Source organism: Oryzias latipes, chromosome 2 (assembly GCF_053564925.1).
Source record: "Oryzias latipes strain Hd-rR chromosome 2, Olatipes_Hd-rR_3.1".
Classification (NCBI taxonomy): domain Eukaryota; kingdom Metazoa; phylum Chordata; class Actinopteri; order Beloniformes; family Adrianichthyidae; genus Oryzias; species Oryzias latipes.
In genome coordinates this window covers 28,760,137-28,776,339 of record NC_136238.1, presented here as the reverse complement: position 1 = coordinate 28,776,339, position 16,203 = coordinate 28,760,137, and the positions used below count along the sequence as shown (strand labels likewise).

The 16,203-nt window shown below is 42.5% G+C and overlaps 1 protein-coding gene across 2 annotated transcripts in view; it reads left to right on the top strand.

Moving 5' to 3' along the window:
- The first annotated feature begins 4,797 nt into the window (after positions 1-4,797).
- Positions 4,798-16,203, top strand: part of LOC144987983 (uncharacterized) — a 37,264-nt gene continuing 25,858 nt past the window's right edge. For both annotated transcript variants that reach the window (XR_013651676.1, XM_078937931.1), the window contains exons 1-2: positions 4,798-5,644; positions 8,747-9,136. Coding sequence is in view for 1 of the 2 variants with exons in the window: in XM_078937931.1 (XP_078794057.1) it covers positions 5,473-5,644; positions 8,747-9,136 (562 nt within the window). In the remaining variant the exon portion in view is untranslated. The remainder of the gene's footprint in view (positions 5,645-8,746; positions 9,137-16,203) is intronic.

Here is a 16,203-nt window from a genome sequence, read left to right as displayed (position 1 = left end):
AAATGAAAAGATCTTGTTGAACCAAAGTTCTGGTGTTTGATTCTGATAGAGATTTGAAAGTCACAGAAACTTTTTTTAGTTTTGTTCAAACTTCAATCATTTTTCTCAACTCATTGAAAAACTTCAATTGTGTTCAGCGGGGGCTGTCAATCAAATGAAGCAGCAAATATGATGAAAATAACTCCCATATTTCTCTGACTAGACCTAAAGAAGACTATTTCAGAATGAAAAAGTCAAACAGTTGAAGACCAACATTCCTCCATCCATCCATTTTCTGAACCTCTGAGTCTAAGCTGCCTCTGTTGGATGAAGGATGGATGTTCTGCAGAGATGTTGTGACTGGACGGTGTTCCTGGGAGGTGGAGAGCAGAGTGATGGAGGAATCAGAGGAAGTGGAGATGAGTGTCAGAGCTGCAGCAGGAACTGATCTGAGATCAGCTCCACTGTCTCTCTCAGCATCAAGTGGACAGTTATTGTGCTGCAGCTCCCCCGGTGGACTGATGGAGAACTGCACTTCCTCTTCTCATTCTAACTTGGAGTGTTGATCTGAAACATGGGTTGGATTCAGATGTTCAGCAGCTCCAGGATCTGGAGAAAAACAGACCTGCAGACAAACAGATTCTTTTCTAGATCATCACTTTCTTCTTTGATCTACATTTGATGGACAGATGTGAGTTTGGGATGGACCAATCAAGGATTGAGGGAATCATTGATCAGACAGAACATTTCTGGATGACATAGATCTATGTGTGGGTCAGGGGAAAACACAGTCAGGCGTTGGATCCTGGTTCTGTCTCTGGAACAGGGACCAGCTGCAGAGAGACCACCAGCATCAGGATCAGGATTCCAGAGGGGCGGGGCTCAAAGTGGGAAAAGACTTTTTGCTCCTTGAAAGCAGACGATCAGAGATGAAGTCACCTGGAGACAACAACTCCTTTCTGATCCCTGGAGCTGAAAGTGATCCAATTGTCATTTGGATGTCAGCAAACTCTAGTCAACATGAGTTTGTTCACTTGATCCCAGACTTGGAAGAATCAAACACTGGAGGCTCTTGATGTCGGCACAATGTGTTGCAGGCAGAATCAACAGGAATCCAGTTGAATCCAGATGTTGAAACACAGACGTCCTACAGCAGGGCTGCTCCTTCCTGCTCCTGGAGATCTACCACCTGCCTGTTCTCCAGCTCTCCCTGCACTCCTTCCTGCTGATCACCTGGACCAGGTGTGTTCATCCAGTCACAATCTGGAGACATCTGATTGAGCCAATCAGCAGCTAGCAGGGCTTGGAGATCTGGAAAACAGGCAGGTTGGTAGATCTCTAGGACCAGGATTGAGCAGCCCTGTCTTCCAGCTTTCATTCCCAGAATGCAACAGTTTGACTGAGAATGAATGTTCTCCTGCTGATGCTGTGAGGATTCTGCAGGTCCGTTCTTCAGTGGTTCTGGTGGTGTTCTGTCTGTCAGTCACTCCAGGTTCCTGTCAATCATCCACATGTCTTCATCTCTGTTGTCTTCAGTCAGTAGAAGTCTCTGTTTTCAGCTCTACATTGTCAGATCATCAGTTTTTGGTTTCTCCATGGATTTTCTCCTGTTTCTGTTTATTGATCAAATCTTGACGTTTCTGCCTCTGAGTCCAGTTTCTGCATTTTGGCTCCTCCCCTTCCTGACAGCTGGATCCAGTGTGACTCCGGTTCTATGTTGAATTCTCTTCTGCATCTGATCCTCTAAACACAGGAAGTTGTTGTGACTGGAAGGTTTTGGATCCAGAAAGATGGAGAACCTGAAGGATCCAGAGTGTAAAGAAGGCTAAACCAATCAGAAAACATTCTGTTCAACAGAAACATTTAGTGTCAGACCCGGAATGAGGAAGCTGTGACCTCACCACAAATACTCTTCCTTTATTTTGAAAATCCCCTGCTGCTGATTTTGTACCTAGTAGCAGCTTCCTGTCCCTGCAGGATCTGCTCTGTGTTGAATTCAGACGTCTGGCTAAAGTCCAAAGTGACTCCTGGACTCATTTAGAGCGTTTTTCTGAAACCTGAACGTCTGGAGGCTCTGAGTCCGAGCGGAGCTGCAAAGATACGAGCTGCAGCTCAGAAGAAAATGGTTTGATACCAAACTGGGGGGTTGGAGACACTTTTGGATTCATCTGGAAAGCTGCTTCACACCCAACGGGATTCACGCGGTGGGCGTGGCCACTTTCAATGTTAAGTCAATGGGACAGACGCCATCTGAGGTCCTGCGGCGCCATTTGAGCGGTGGGCGGCGTGAAGGTCCGGCAGCAGCGTGACGGTTTTAGTGACAGCGGGTAGAAAACACATCAATCTAGTGAATGGATCCATGGTTCTCCTGAACTTCCATTCATTCTCTTCACCTGCTGGTTCCCTTTGGGGGCAGCGGGGTTTCAGGAAGCGTCCTGCCTGCTGTTGGCCAAAGGCGGCTTCACCCTTCAGTCTGCTGCAGGGCCCATGGAGCTGGAGCATTGATCTGGCTATGCGGCTCCAGGAGGAGAGCTGGCGGCCAGACAGAGAGCTGCTGCTGATGGAAAGACAGCCTGATCATCTCCTGAACTTTAGCTTTCTGGTTTCCATGGAGACCATCAGAAAAAGGTCCCTGATTTGATTCTGGTTTGTAGTTTTCCTCTGGGGTTAACATGGGACAGCAAGCCATCAAAGTCGGTCAGAGAGACGGAAAGACGGCGGAAGCGTCCGTCTTTCACACTCATCAGGAGAGAAGATCACTGAACGGAGAGAATCTGAAGGATCCAGACATGGAGACGTGATTCTCCATGATTCTGGAGAACTCTTCATCATCCAGAAACCTGACCTCTCAGCATCATCCGTGTCTTCATGCAGTGGAAATGACAGAAACACAGACACCGCTCCATGTCGCCATCAGGCTGAAAACATTAGCTGGAAGCTCCGCCCACAGGCGGCGTCAAGCTCAGGAACACATTTGTGGACAGACGGCGAGCAGAGAATTATCCACACAGTGAAAGAGAGGCGGTCAGCCTTTAGGAAGAAACGTTTAGACCAATAATTACTGAAATAAAAATAAAATATATTTTTACAAATCTGAAAGTCACCAAAGTGTTTAACAAACGTTTTTATGAAGTGAAAAGGTCAAATGTTTGTGTGTTGGAAGTCCCAACCTGACAGATGAGCAGAATAATAAGGCAGGCAAAGCCGTAACACTGCCCCCTGGTGGACAGGAACTCAGCAGTGCAGCTTCAGGATGGAGTGGCTTCCAACAGATCAGATCAACGTTCTGCTCTCTGCTAAAGAGGCAGAACGTCTCCTTCTAAGAAGAATCCAGAGTTCCTGATCACAAACATCAACTGAAGCCCAAATCAGAGCTGATCAGACTGCATGGAGCCCAAGCTCCAGAAAAGAGGAGAGAAGAAGAAGTCGTCCACATGAAGCTTCACCTTAGAGGAAAAGAGGAGCTGCTGAACTAAAGTACTCGAGTACTGAGGAAGACTTTCAACCTCTGATGGATTCTGTAGAACATTTGGAACTAGAATGTAGAAAGTGCTTCAGTTCCATCAGCTGTCAGTCTGCAGCAGCTTCATCTGCTGCCTCCATCCTCTCTCTGTGAGTCTCTGCAGAGTTTTTCTGCAGCTGCTGGTTTTTCTGCAGCAGCAGCAGCATCAGAGCCAGAGAGCCAAAGAAAGTGGAAAGTCTGAGAAGGAAGCAGCTCTGAAGCTCTGCAGCTGACGGTGCAGCTTCAGGACTCATGAGGAGGAGCACATGCACGGCTCTGATGCTGCTGAACGTCTGACTGAGATGATCCACATTCAGAAGAGAGTTTCAGAGTGAAAGACGTGTGGAAGAAGAGAATCCTGAAGGTTTCTGTGCAGACATGAACTCAGTCAGAGAGCGTCTGAATGTTGGAGGATCCAGAAGAAACCAGGAGCTCATGAAGGTGGTTCTGTTGGAGCAGAGAGCAGAACTCTGATCCCAGTTTCAGGAACAATGCAGGCTCATGTTCTGGACTGAAGAGTTCTCCTGAAATGTTCTGTTCAGACTTCTTCAGGATCACATCTGGGTGTGAATGTGGAGGTTTGTCTGAACCAAGCTGCAGCTCACTTTGAAGCTCCTTCAGGCTCACACAGCAACAATGACAAAGACTGAAGCTGCTGTGCTGCCCTCTAGTGGCAAACATGGCATCTGCAGAACACATTTCTGCATTTCTCAACATTTTTTAAGCTCATCCAGAGAATGGCAAAAGTGTGCAAAGCAGTAATCAAAGCAAAAGGTGGCTACTATGAAGAACCTACAATATGACATATTCTCAGTTGTTTCACACTTTTTTGTTATGTAGAGAATTCCACATGTGTTCATTCATAGTTTTGATGCCTTCAGTGTGAATCTACAATTTTCATAGTCATGAAAATAAAGAAAACTCTTTGAATCAGAAGGTGTGTTCAAACTTTTGGTCTGTACTGTAAATAAAAATGTTAAGTGTTTTTTTGTCTTAACCTGAAAAAAATCTGTGAATTTATTTAAATCTTTCCCAGTTTTTTATTGAAAAAAATCTTTGATGAAGACACAGAAACAAGAAACAGCATTAAAATGTTTGCAGATTGTCGGTGAAAAATGTTTGCTTTCCAAACATCTTTACATTTTTTCACTTTTCTTTTATTATGTTACATTTCAGTTATATACTTCATAAATTTGTTCATCTAATTTTAATTAAATTAAGTAAATTTCTCTATTGTTTTTTTCCCTGTAATAAGAATTTCAAAATTATTGCTTGTCTTTTTTATTAACTATACAGTTTAATGTCAAGCAGATCTTCATGCTTGACATTTTCTTTTTGTTTTGTTTTTGTTTACTTGTTTGCTTAAGAAATGTCTTTATTTTAGAAATACAATAAACGGATGTGATCAGGTTTAGTTTGTCGTTGATGAGTTTTGTGGTCAAACCTGAACATTGGAATGAGACACAGTGTGATGACGTCACAACAGCTCTCAAACAGTTTCCTTGATACATTTTTTCTATTTAGATTTTATTTTTATCTCCTGAAAATAAACTGTTTACTCTAAACTTTATTTTCCAGTCAAGTTAACATGGCTTTTTTTGCAACCATCGACATAATATGAGCGACAGACAACACTCCAGACCAGCTGGTGGCGCTAAAGCACCATGACGCTGTTAGCCAAACAAAGAAGAAGAACAGCACGAGGCGCTAGCAGCGTTAGCTTGTTAGCAGGCTAGCAGCGTTAGCTTGTGTTGAGAGGTCGGTGGTGTTTTGTTGGGACGTTTGTGAGGTTTTTGGACAGAAAGGACGATACGTGGTTCGTGTGGGAACTCTCAGCATTTTCCAAAGTGTCGTAAATGAGTGAAGAAGTGTTGAACGGAAAGACAACGTGGATTGCTGTGATTGTGAGACTAGCAGATGATCGATCGGAGCTGCAGTGAAGAGGACGGCGGTGTTTGTGGGAGTTGGATCGGAAGATCGGAGCAGGAACCATGTCTTCCCTTCAGTCTCTGAGAGAGTTGATCAGCGAGCGACTAGCTGCTGCTGCTGAAGAAATCTGCAGACTCTGTGAAGGAACCATCGTCCAGTACGAGCAGGAGCTCTGTCGTCAGCGCAGACTGCTGGATGTCATCTGGAAACCACAGCTGCAGCTACACCACATAGGTATGTGACCTTCATCAAAGAAACAGAGAAGCCCTTTGAGCTTCACGCTTTTCTTTACTGCGGTCAAGTGAGCCGACATCTGTGGAAGTGCGGTCTCGCTAGCCGTCACTAACTTTTTGCATGCACGTTTACATCATAGTTTACGGTACACATGTCCAGCGAACTGAAAAGACGGTATACTGTAAACTAAGTCAGTGCTAATATCAACCATGTCACAGTTACCCATCATCAGATAACATGGATTATGCTCTGAAATCAATGAGTTATTTATCAAAAGTGAAACAATTAATAACAATAATCCAGTGAAAATCTTGCATCACCTTTGAAAAAAAGTGGTATTTTCACGTTACTATGAATATGAATGATGAGGAGGCCTGAATTTATGAGGTTCCGTTTGTGCCAAAAATCTGTTTTTGTGTCCATTGTCTATGTCTTTGATCCATTGTCTATGTCTACTGACCGAGTTAATTGAACATCGGTTCATGCGTTATGTGTAAATCTTTGCATTGTCTTTGTTATACGCCCTGTCGTCTCCTTAGCAACCGTTGCTACTGTCGTTAGCTACGACTTTTGCTACTGTCGTTAGCTACGACGTTTCCCCGTGTCTCGTCGTTAGATCATAGATCTTGCCGTTTTTCAAATTTGCCAAAGTAGTCAGAAAAGTCCTTTGTACGGCCGGTTAATTGTTTCTTGTACTACCACGGAATGAAAAAATAAACCGGCGCTAGGGTTAACCATGACAAATACTTTTTTAAGATGAACTTTATTGATATTCCCTCAAACGCGCATTGCCAGAAAGAGGGAGAGGGGGCGCGCATGCGTACAACGCTTTCACGTTCCCGAAGCGACTCTCTTGCCAATTTTTTAAAGTTATTTAGAGTCTAGCTTCAATTAAATCTGGAGATGAAACTAATATTTAAGTCTTTTAAAAAATAGCCGATCCTTATCAAACACATGCTGTCACAAATCTGGTGGATAAACGAGGAGAAGACGGCCCAAAATCTTTGAATGGATTTTGATCTTTTCTTTTCAATCTGTTATGTAACATGTTAAATAAAAATCAGTTACTTTTCAAAAGACTGTTAAATAATAGTTTCATCACCAGATTGAATTGAAGCCATATTCTAAATAACTTTAAACGGGAGCGCGAAACTGTTGCACGCATGCATATCAAAGCAGACGTCAGGGTTAACCATGACAACACGTTTTTAAGATGAACTTTATTTTGATATTCCCTCAAACGCGTATTGCCAGAAAGGGGGGGGGGGGGGGGCATGCATACAACGCTTGAAACGAAAACAAAGTGGCGCATTACCGCCACCACCTGATCTGGAGGCGAACTACTTCTATTTAACGCGGAGAATGACACATAATAAATATGAACATTTTACGAAGACTATTTATGAATGAACCCTCAAGTCATTAGTCCATGGCAATATTTATTTTTTTGCCGCTGAACGATTTACGGGGGCCTTGCAAGGAGGCCTTTAAAATATCTTTGATGAGTTACCTTCTCAAATTTTAGTGGGTCGAGTCACTAATTATGAATATAACAGTCGAAAACTGACTGGTTTTTGAGCTTTTCTTTTTAATCTATTTATGTGACCATGAGATGGCGCACTCGGGACCACATAAGGCTCTTATTAGCCCGTCTGATCCTCGTTTATCCATCAGATTTGTAACAACATATTTTATAAAGATCAGTCATTTTTGAAAATAATTTGAAATAATAGTTTCATCACAAGATTAAATTAAAGCCGTACTCTAAATAACTTTAAACGGGAACGTGGAACCGTTGTACGCTGCACCCCCCCCCCCCCCCTTTCTGGCAGTGCGCGTTTGCAGGATTGTCAATAAAGGTTTTTTTTTTTTTTAAAGTGTTTTGTTCCGTGATAATACGGGAAACAATTTATCGACCGTACAAAAGACTTCTCTGACGACCTTTGCAAAATTTGAAATACAGCAAGATCTAAGGACACGACATGGTGAAAGAACGTAGCAAACGACACTAGCAACGGTTGCTAAGGATCTTCCTGACGACACGTGAAACGACGTAGCAAACGACACTAGCAACGGTTGCTAAGGATCTTCCTGACGACATGGTGAGACGACGTAGCAAACGACACTAGCAACGGTTGCTAAGGATCTTCCTGACGCCGTAGTTAGACGACATGGGATAAGGACAATGACAAAGATAAAGTCTAAGGATAAAGCAAGCATATACATCACAAAGTTAATACAAAGTAATAATCAAAGAATCATGGGCATGCAGAAGATATTGCTTAGTAATACATAGACATGAACCAATGTAAAATGAACTCGTTCAATAGACATAGACAATGAGCCCAAAGCATAGACAGTGGACGCAAAAACACGATCAGTAGACATAGACAATGGACCAAAGACATAACAGTAGACGCAAAAACACATTTTGATATTTTTGGCACAAATGGAACCTCATAGGGGGGGGGGGGGGGGGGGGTCTCCTTCACTCTGTAACACCAAACATGAACGCGCGCTGTTAGATTTCCATGAATATCACTACATGTTTGGTTTGGGAATTATTTTGTGCAGCGTAACGTTACGTGTCTGTATAAACAAAGGCGGAGCCTCCTGCCCCGCGTTCTTCATGGGTTGTCAGGCTCATAGCTACCGGAAAGGTGACAGTGTCTGCAGTCTGTTTATTACTGGGCAATACATAATATTCAGAGAAGATGTCTGTACCAGAGAGCACAGGGGAAGCCTCGCATGCTGCTCCAGGTTAGTCCACTGCAGAAGAATCAACACACACCCTCAACGCACGTGTGTGAGCTCCTTCCTCCTACACACGCAGCAAACGGACACACACACACGCATAGTAGTATACAAAACCTATATAGTTAGTTCATTATGCAGATAGATAGTAGTTACTGGTATTTTTTAATACAGACTACTGCGTTGTAATTGTATTCATTTGCGACGCGGCCACCAGGGGATTTTGTGATGGTTTTTTTGGGGGTCTGGTTCATCACCGCGCTGATCAAAAGTCCCACACCGTCACAGCTCTATCCAAAAGTCCTGGAAATGTATAAAAGGCTCCTTGTTGTGTTTGTGTCCCTGCAGTTCTCCCACAGCATTGGTTGACTGGAGAGGAAGATCTCTGCAACCAGCAGAGGAACTTCAGAGTGGAACAGGAGGAACCAGAACCTCTGCAGATTAAAGAGGAACCAGGGGAACCCTGCATCAGTCAGGATGAAGATCAGATTGATCTGAAGCAGGAGACTGATACCTTGATGGAGATTCCTACTTATAAGGAAGATGAGAACAGTGAAGCAGATCTAAACAATCAGCAGAGCTTTAATGTAACTGATAGTCAGGATGAAGAAGGAAACCAACATGAAGAAGAATCAACATCAACTACAGATGAAGAGACAGACCCACAGAACAGAGATCAGAGGAAGAGGAGGGACAGAAGTCATGTCCAAAGTGTGGACAGCTCTCACATGTCAGCAGGTCAGTGTGTCTCTGATCTTCATCTCCACACTATATGTATGTTCACTTCAATAACGGTTCCATCTTGAGCTTCAAGCTCTCCAAACATGCAGTCCATCAACAGCGTGTCCTGGAAGAGTCTCTTCTGTCCCTTCCAGTTGAAAAGACAGAAGACATTGTTGGTCAGTGCAGCCGACAACATTCTTCAAATCACATGATCTTAGTTAGTCCCTCCAGCAAACAGGAAACCTTAACAGATCAAAGAGAAAATTGTTAGCAGATAAAAAAAGTACAATCTGTTTTGTCGTCTGTGGTTCTAAGTTTGTAGTTCAGTTCTTTTCAGCAGATTTCTCTGTCAAACCCAAAATCCATCTAAACCTCTTTCATGTCTCCATTCCAGACATTCAGACAGATTCTATTTCCAAAACTACATTTCAAGCTAAAACCCAAAGACAGGGTCCTGCTCATGGATCTGCAGACAGAAAAGATTCAAACCTGAACACATCAGTGAAAAACTGCTTAGTGTCAGAATTGTTCTCCATCTTTTTCTGGACTGATTCTTCCTCCAGTGCAGCTTCATCTTCATCAAACTGCTCCTCATTGGTGGGTGGAAACACAACAGGGAGGTTTTTCTGTGTCCAGTTCAGGTCCATGAATGTTCAGGCTGTTTAATGTCAGTGATTTCAGTTTAGAAAAACTGCATCTCTGCTGAGATTTGCTTCACTTCCATAAGAACCTCAGCAGCATCAGGATCATTTTGTTGATGGTTTGTCTGTGGAATGACATTTCATACTCATAGCTTCAGTGGAAATCAAGAGTCTGGAACCTTTAACACTAAAAGAACCATTTGATCCAGTTTCTTCCAGATCAAAACCCAACAAGAACCACAAAGTTCCACTTCACTGTTTAACAAAATACTTTAAATTTCTGTTTTTCTGTTAAGAAAATAATTTATTAAATGAAGCTTTAAAATATTTCCAAAAAGTGAATTATGACAGAACTGTCATGAGATGAATAATTTGTGTGATTAATCAATCATTACCTGTTATAAAGTAATTTAATGAATCTATATTTAATCTAACCTAATAATTGCTCTGAAAAGCCATATTTTGAGGTATTTTTATTGAAATCTGTGACATTGTGGTGGAGAAAAATATCAAGTTACAACTAAAAAAGTGGCTTTTTTAATGTTTCTTATATCAGACTTGCAACCTCTACCTTTACACCAATAAGGAGTTTTTTTTAATCTCCATCAATCAAGAAAAATAAAACAGGGCTCCAGACTAACTTTTTTCACTAGGAGCACTGTGGCCCCCAACTAAAAATTTTAGGGGCACAACCAGAAAATTACATACATTTAGAATAAAAAAAGGTGCTTAGTAACAAAGTGATTACCGTAGTAACCTTTCGGTCATTTCACAGTTTCAAACAATACTTAAGTGTATGTAAACATTAAGGGATGGTAATTCATGTTGGAGACACCAAATAATTGCAGCCAAGATGCACAATAAGCGTGTTTGAGAACACCCAGATGGTTGCAACGCTGCACAGATCACCTGGTGTGAGGCGTATATTTTTGTTTTTGCTCCAACATCAACTGTCAATCATCACAAAAATATCACGAGAAAGGGGCGGAAGCAAGGCCCCAACCAGAGCGAACACAGCTGGAAATTTAGCACTACACTGACTGAAAGCTGTCCTGATGACTACAAAACAATGCATTGTGGGACATGTGTCCTGATGGGTTTTTTTGTTCAGTGATCAATTAAATAATTTAAAATGCCAATTGATTAAAAAAAAGGATACATACATTACAAAACATTAAAATAATCATAAAAGATATAATATCACAGATAACAGATCATACCAAGGGGGAGAGGCATATTAAAACCACATTGAATATTAAGGACAACTCCAACTTTCTGTTCTCCTTCAGTTTCGCTGCAGACACACACACACACACACCCCCTGGTCTCCCCAATGATCCAGGCGAGGTGCTGGTTCAGTGCTTTTTTTGTGGCAGAACGAAGCTGGAAGTACGGTTAGGTGAAGGCTAACAGGCGCTAACAACATTTAGCCTGGATGAACATGACTCCATGCGGGAAAAGCTGCAATCTGCAGCTTGGCTGCACGTAAATATGTGGGAATAACATCAGCCTTTATTTTGTCGGGACACAACTGGAAACACAAATCGACATGATTGTTTGAACGGTTTCTAAGGACTGAGCGGAATTTTGCTTTGAAAAGCTCACACTGCCCCACAGCCGCCGTGTGAGCTGGAGACATGTTCTCCTGCTGCTCGTTCACAAAGAGCTGCAGGACCGATGGCAGTTTGAAGGCTCCCACACGTAACAATGCATCCTCTCTCGCCCGACACGATTTGCTCCGTTCACCGGCGCAATGGGGACGAAGTGCTCCTCCCTGGAGCCACCCTGGCCAGGGGTGTCGGAGAAGGGGAGACAAGGAGCCCGCGGGGCGAGCGAGGACCGCAGAGGCGTCCGCGGAGCAACAGTGTTTTTTGTCGAAGTAGAGCTGTGACGGTGTCGAATTTTTGATCACCGCGGTTAACCCCCCCCCCCCCCCCCCCCCCCCCAAAAAAAAACCCACAAAATCCCTGGAGGCTGCATCGGAAATGAATACAATTACAACGTACTATTCTTTGTTACCAAATAACAGTAGCAACTAACAACTACATACCTAACTTGTGAACTAACTATAGGTGTTGTAGATGGACTGTGTGTGTGAGCGCGGAGCGTCTTGTGTAGGAATAGTAGGAAGGTGCGCACACGTGTGTTGGGGGGTGCGTGTTGATTCCTCTGCAGCGGACCGCTCTGGAGCTGCACGCAAGTTTCACCTGTGCTTTCTGGTACAGACATCTCAGAATATTATGTATTGCCCAGTAATAAACAGACTGCAGACACTGTCACCTTTCCAGTAGCCGTGAAGCCTGACACCCCTGAAGAACGCGGGGCAGGAGGCTCCGCCTTTGTTTATACAGACATGTAACGTTACGCTGCAAAAAAATAGTTCCAGAACAAAACATGTATTGATTTTCATGGAAATCTAACAGCGCGCGTTCATGTTTGGTGCTACAGAGTGAAGGACAACAGTAATACCCCCCCCCCCCCCCCCCCAACACAAAATCCTCCGGTGGGCGGCTGTGTCGCGCACTTAAGAACGCACGCAGCTTGTAATGGAAATGAATACAATGGAAATGAATAATTAGAAAGCAGTAAATTTGTCGTATTTCCTTGCGAGACGGAAACTTCTGTTGTAGAATGACAGAAAAAGCAGAAAAAGGAAATTATCAGCAAATATGAATGCGTTTAATGTGTTTATTATAGTTCCACTCACGCACCATATGCAAAACGTAAAAAAAAGTGCATAAAAAATGCGGTGATGCGGTTATCGTCTCAGCCCTATGTGGAAGGAAACTTCTGACGCACGCGCCGGGGTGAGGCGCGCGCTTTTCAGTCGCCGCTTCTTTATTTAACTGGTGTGTTTTTTTAACCAGCCTTGTTACTACCACAATGCTGAAGTGACTCAAGCGGAAGGAGAGCTGCTCTCCCGTTCGCCCCTCCATCCACTGCTGCTCCTTGCTCATTCTTTAAACACTGACATCGGTGTGGCAAGCCGGGGGTTAGACCTGCCTTTAGCCCCTAAGACTCATGGGAAATGGGGAATCACGGATGTAAATTTCCTCATCATAATTGAGGGATGTAATGTTGATTATATGGTTACTGTTTGTGATTTTATATATGATACCTCAATTGTCAATAAGTTAAAAAAAAACTAAACACACACACAAAAAAAAAACATAACTGAGGAACTTAAGAACAGACGCAATACTGTCTCCTCCCATAGTGAGGTTAAAAATTGCACCCAGTCTGGGAGTCAGGACATGCTTTGTCAGGCTGATGATGTTGCTTAATGCATGCTGCTTGTACACTGACGCGGCTTATTTATGTACAAAAGCGATTAACAGCGACATCTCGCACCCTGGTGGTTCATCACCGCGGTTATCAAAAATCTGACACCGTCACAGCTCTAGTTCAGACTACAAGTTATTGACTGAAACAGCTATCCTTATAGGGGGCAGGTGTAGAGCAGGGCTCCAGGCCCCTGGCCTGGTCTCCCCAATGATCCAGGCGAGGTGCTGGTTCATCTCAGGGCTCCAGACTGCGACCAAATGGTTGCATTTTGCTACCAAAATTTGAGAGTGTGCAACTGAATTTTACACCCAGTCGCACATGTGCTACCAGTAAATTTGCCTCCCCCACCCTCCGTATTTTTTATACATTAAATGTGGAAGGGGCACGTCAATGATCAATGAAATAATCTATGAGACGCGAGCGCACACGCACGCAAACGCACACACTCCAATCATCCAATGAGAATACCACTATTGTAGCCTCTTTAAACTATTCCTGGACTAACTTTTCTGCCATTTCAATAGACAATATCATAGTCGTATCAAAAAAGATGAAGCCATCCTCATGTCCCCTAGATATATTGCCATCATCTATGTTTTTTAAAGTTATCGACCTTATTGCCCCATTTCTTGTTAAAATGATTAATCTGTCTCTCTCCACTGGGACTGTCCCAAACTTCCTTAAGCAGGGAGCGATAAATCCCATCTTAAAAAAGCCCAACCTGGATCCATCACAACCCTCCAATTATAGGCCAATTTCAAAATTACCTATACTCTCAAAAGTCTTGGAGAAGATAGTGGCAGAACAGTTAACATATTTTTTAAACAACTATGAACTCTTCGATAAATACCAATCTGGTTTTAGAAAGATGCATTCCACGGAGACCACTTTACTTAAAGTTTCAAATGATATACAGGTGGCTGCTGACTCTGGAAACTACACAGTTTTGGTTCTTTTGGACTTATCCTCTGCATTTGACACTGTTGATCATAAAATACTGTTGGGCAGATTAGAAAATGAGTTTGGTATTGCTGGGTTTGTTTTAAAGTGGTTTACCTCCTACCTGACTAATAGAACATTCTCTGTCTACATAAATGGTGTGCTTTCTGATACCGCTCCACTCCTCTATGGTGTGCCCCAGGGATCTGTTTTAGGACCTCTTTTGTTTTTAATGTACATCTGCCCTCTTGGAAAGCTTTTGAATAACTTTAAGAATGTGTCATACCATTTCTATGCCGATGATATTGAGCTGTACTGCTCTTTCAATGACACAGAACTCCACAAACTTACACAACTACTAGATTGCCTTGCTTTTGTTAAATCTTGGCTCACAAGTCACAGTCTTCAGCTAAACTTAAAAAAGACAGAAACACTAATAGTTGCCCCAGAAAACAAAATCCCAATAATTTCCCAGCATCTTGGTTCTTTGAGCTCCTCTGTACAGCTCTCTATCAGAAATCTTGGTGTATGGTTTGACCAGTCAATGTCTTTGGACCATCATTCCAGCCTTTTTATTAGAAACTGTTTTTATCATTTATGTAACATAGCAAAATTGCGGGCGTTCTTATCTAACTCAGTCTTAGAGATGGTTATCCATGCTTTTATTTCTTCTTGTTTAGATTATTGTAATTCTCTTTTTACTTGTTTTAATAAATCTGTTCTTAACCGTCTTCAGTTAGTTCAAAACACTGCTGCAAGGCTTTTAACAGGATAAGACAAAAGAGCACACATTACCCCCATTTTATCCTCCTTGCACTGGCTCCCAATCAAGTGGCGTATTGTCAGATAAATGCATCTAAACATTAAAGAAAAACACAATTAGAAATAATAGACCACAGCAAGAATCAAGTTTCTCATGCACGAGGGAGAAGAAGCCAGTGTGACAGAAGACAACCAACACGCTGCTCTTCTCAAAAGTCTGCCTCTCCCTGTGCACCTTTTATTAAGAACACAAGAAGGAGGTAACAGTTTCAGGACAAACAGAAAAAGTTCTTTAGGGGGTGTCATACAATGACCCCTTTGGTGGATTCTAACTTCAAACAGTATCACTTATCAGCTGAGGACAGTGTGTCGTAAAACCCCCCCCTTCCTGGCTGGGCATGAGAAGCAGATGACCAAACACACAGAACTGTTTTCAGAAGAGGTAAAAAGGTCAATCTGAGTTAACATTTAAAGAAATACATTTAAACAATGATAATAATAAAACAAATTCCTTCACATACTCCCTCCTGTTTATCATTGATAAATGTTAAAATCTCACATCCAATATCACATCTCTTTTCAGTTTTCTGTGACATCTTCATTTTCATAACACTATCAATTTACACTCAGATGAGACGTTTTTCTTTTTTTTTTTTTCAAGTCATTTCAATTTCAAAATCATTACAGTCATCTTGTTCTCCCTTTAATAACAAGTTGTATTCTTGACTCAGAAGAACACTTTGTACTCCACCATTCACTGCTCTGGAAATCATAGATTGAATACAAGGAAAAATGCACATAGTGAACACACAACATATAATCAGTACCATAAGAATAGGTGTCACTATTTTTAACAAAAGTTGCCACCAGGAACCAAAAGCAAACCAGGAGAAGAAATCCCAAGATTGGGGTTTCCTGTCATCCTGCATTGCCTGCTGAACCTTTTCAAGTTGATGTAATGCTTCAGTGATGCTGTGACCTTCATCTTTTGCCCCGTATTCCAGAGTTTATGGTCTTCAGGTACATCTGATCCCCAAATGGAATCATGTGGCTTGACATCAATAAGGTTACGTCTGTGGCGCAGGTGAGGCTCATGGACTGCAGAAACTATGAAAGTGTGATCTGTGACCTTTACGGGAGCACAAATCCCACTCCAGTCTCTAGGCAGACTGAGGTAGAGGGCCTGCCCACATAACCAAAACATTTGATCAACCACATAAGTACCATTGTTACCTGGCATTAAATCTGGATTAGATTCAACACAACGTCCTCTAGGGCAGGGAACTGCATAACCATGGGAAACTCTGTCATTGATTATCTGGACTGTGAAAGGAACAAGAAGTTCATGACACATCTTTGTCGGCAAAGTTCCTAAAAACTCTGTGCCATTGTTAGTTACGCAATGTGGAAACACAGTTCCTGGTTCCACACTAGCATATGGAGCTAATGATTTTG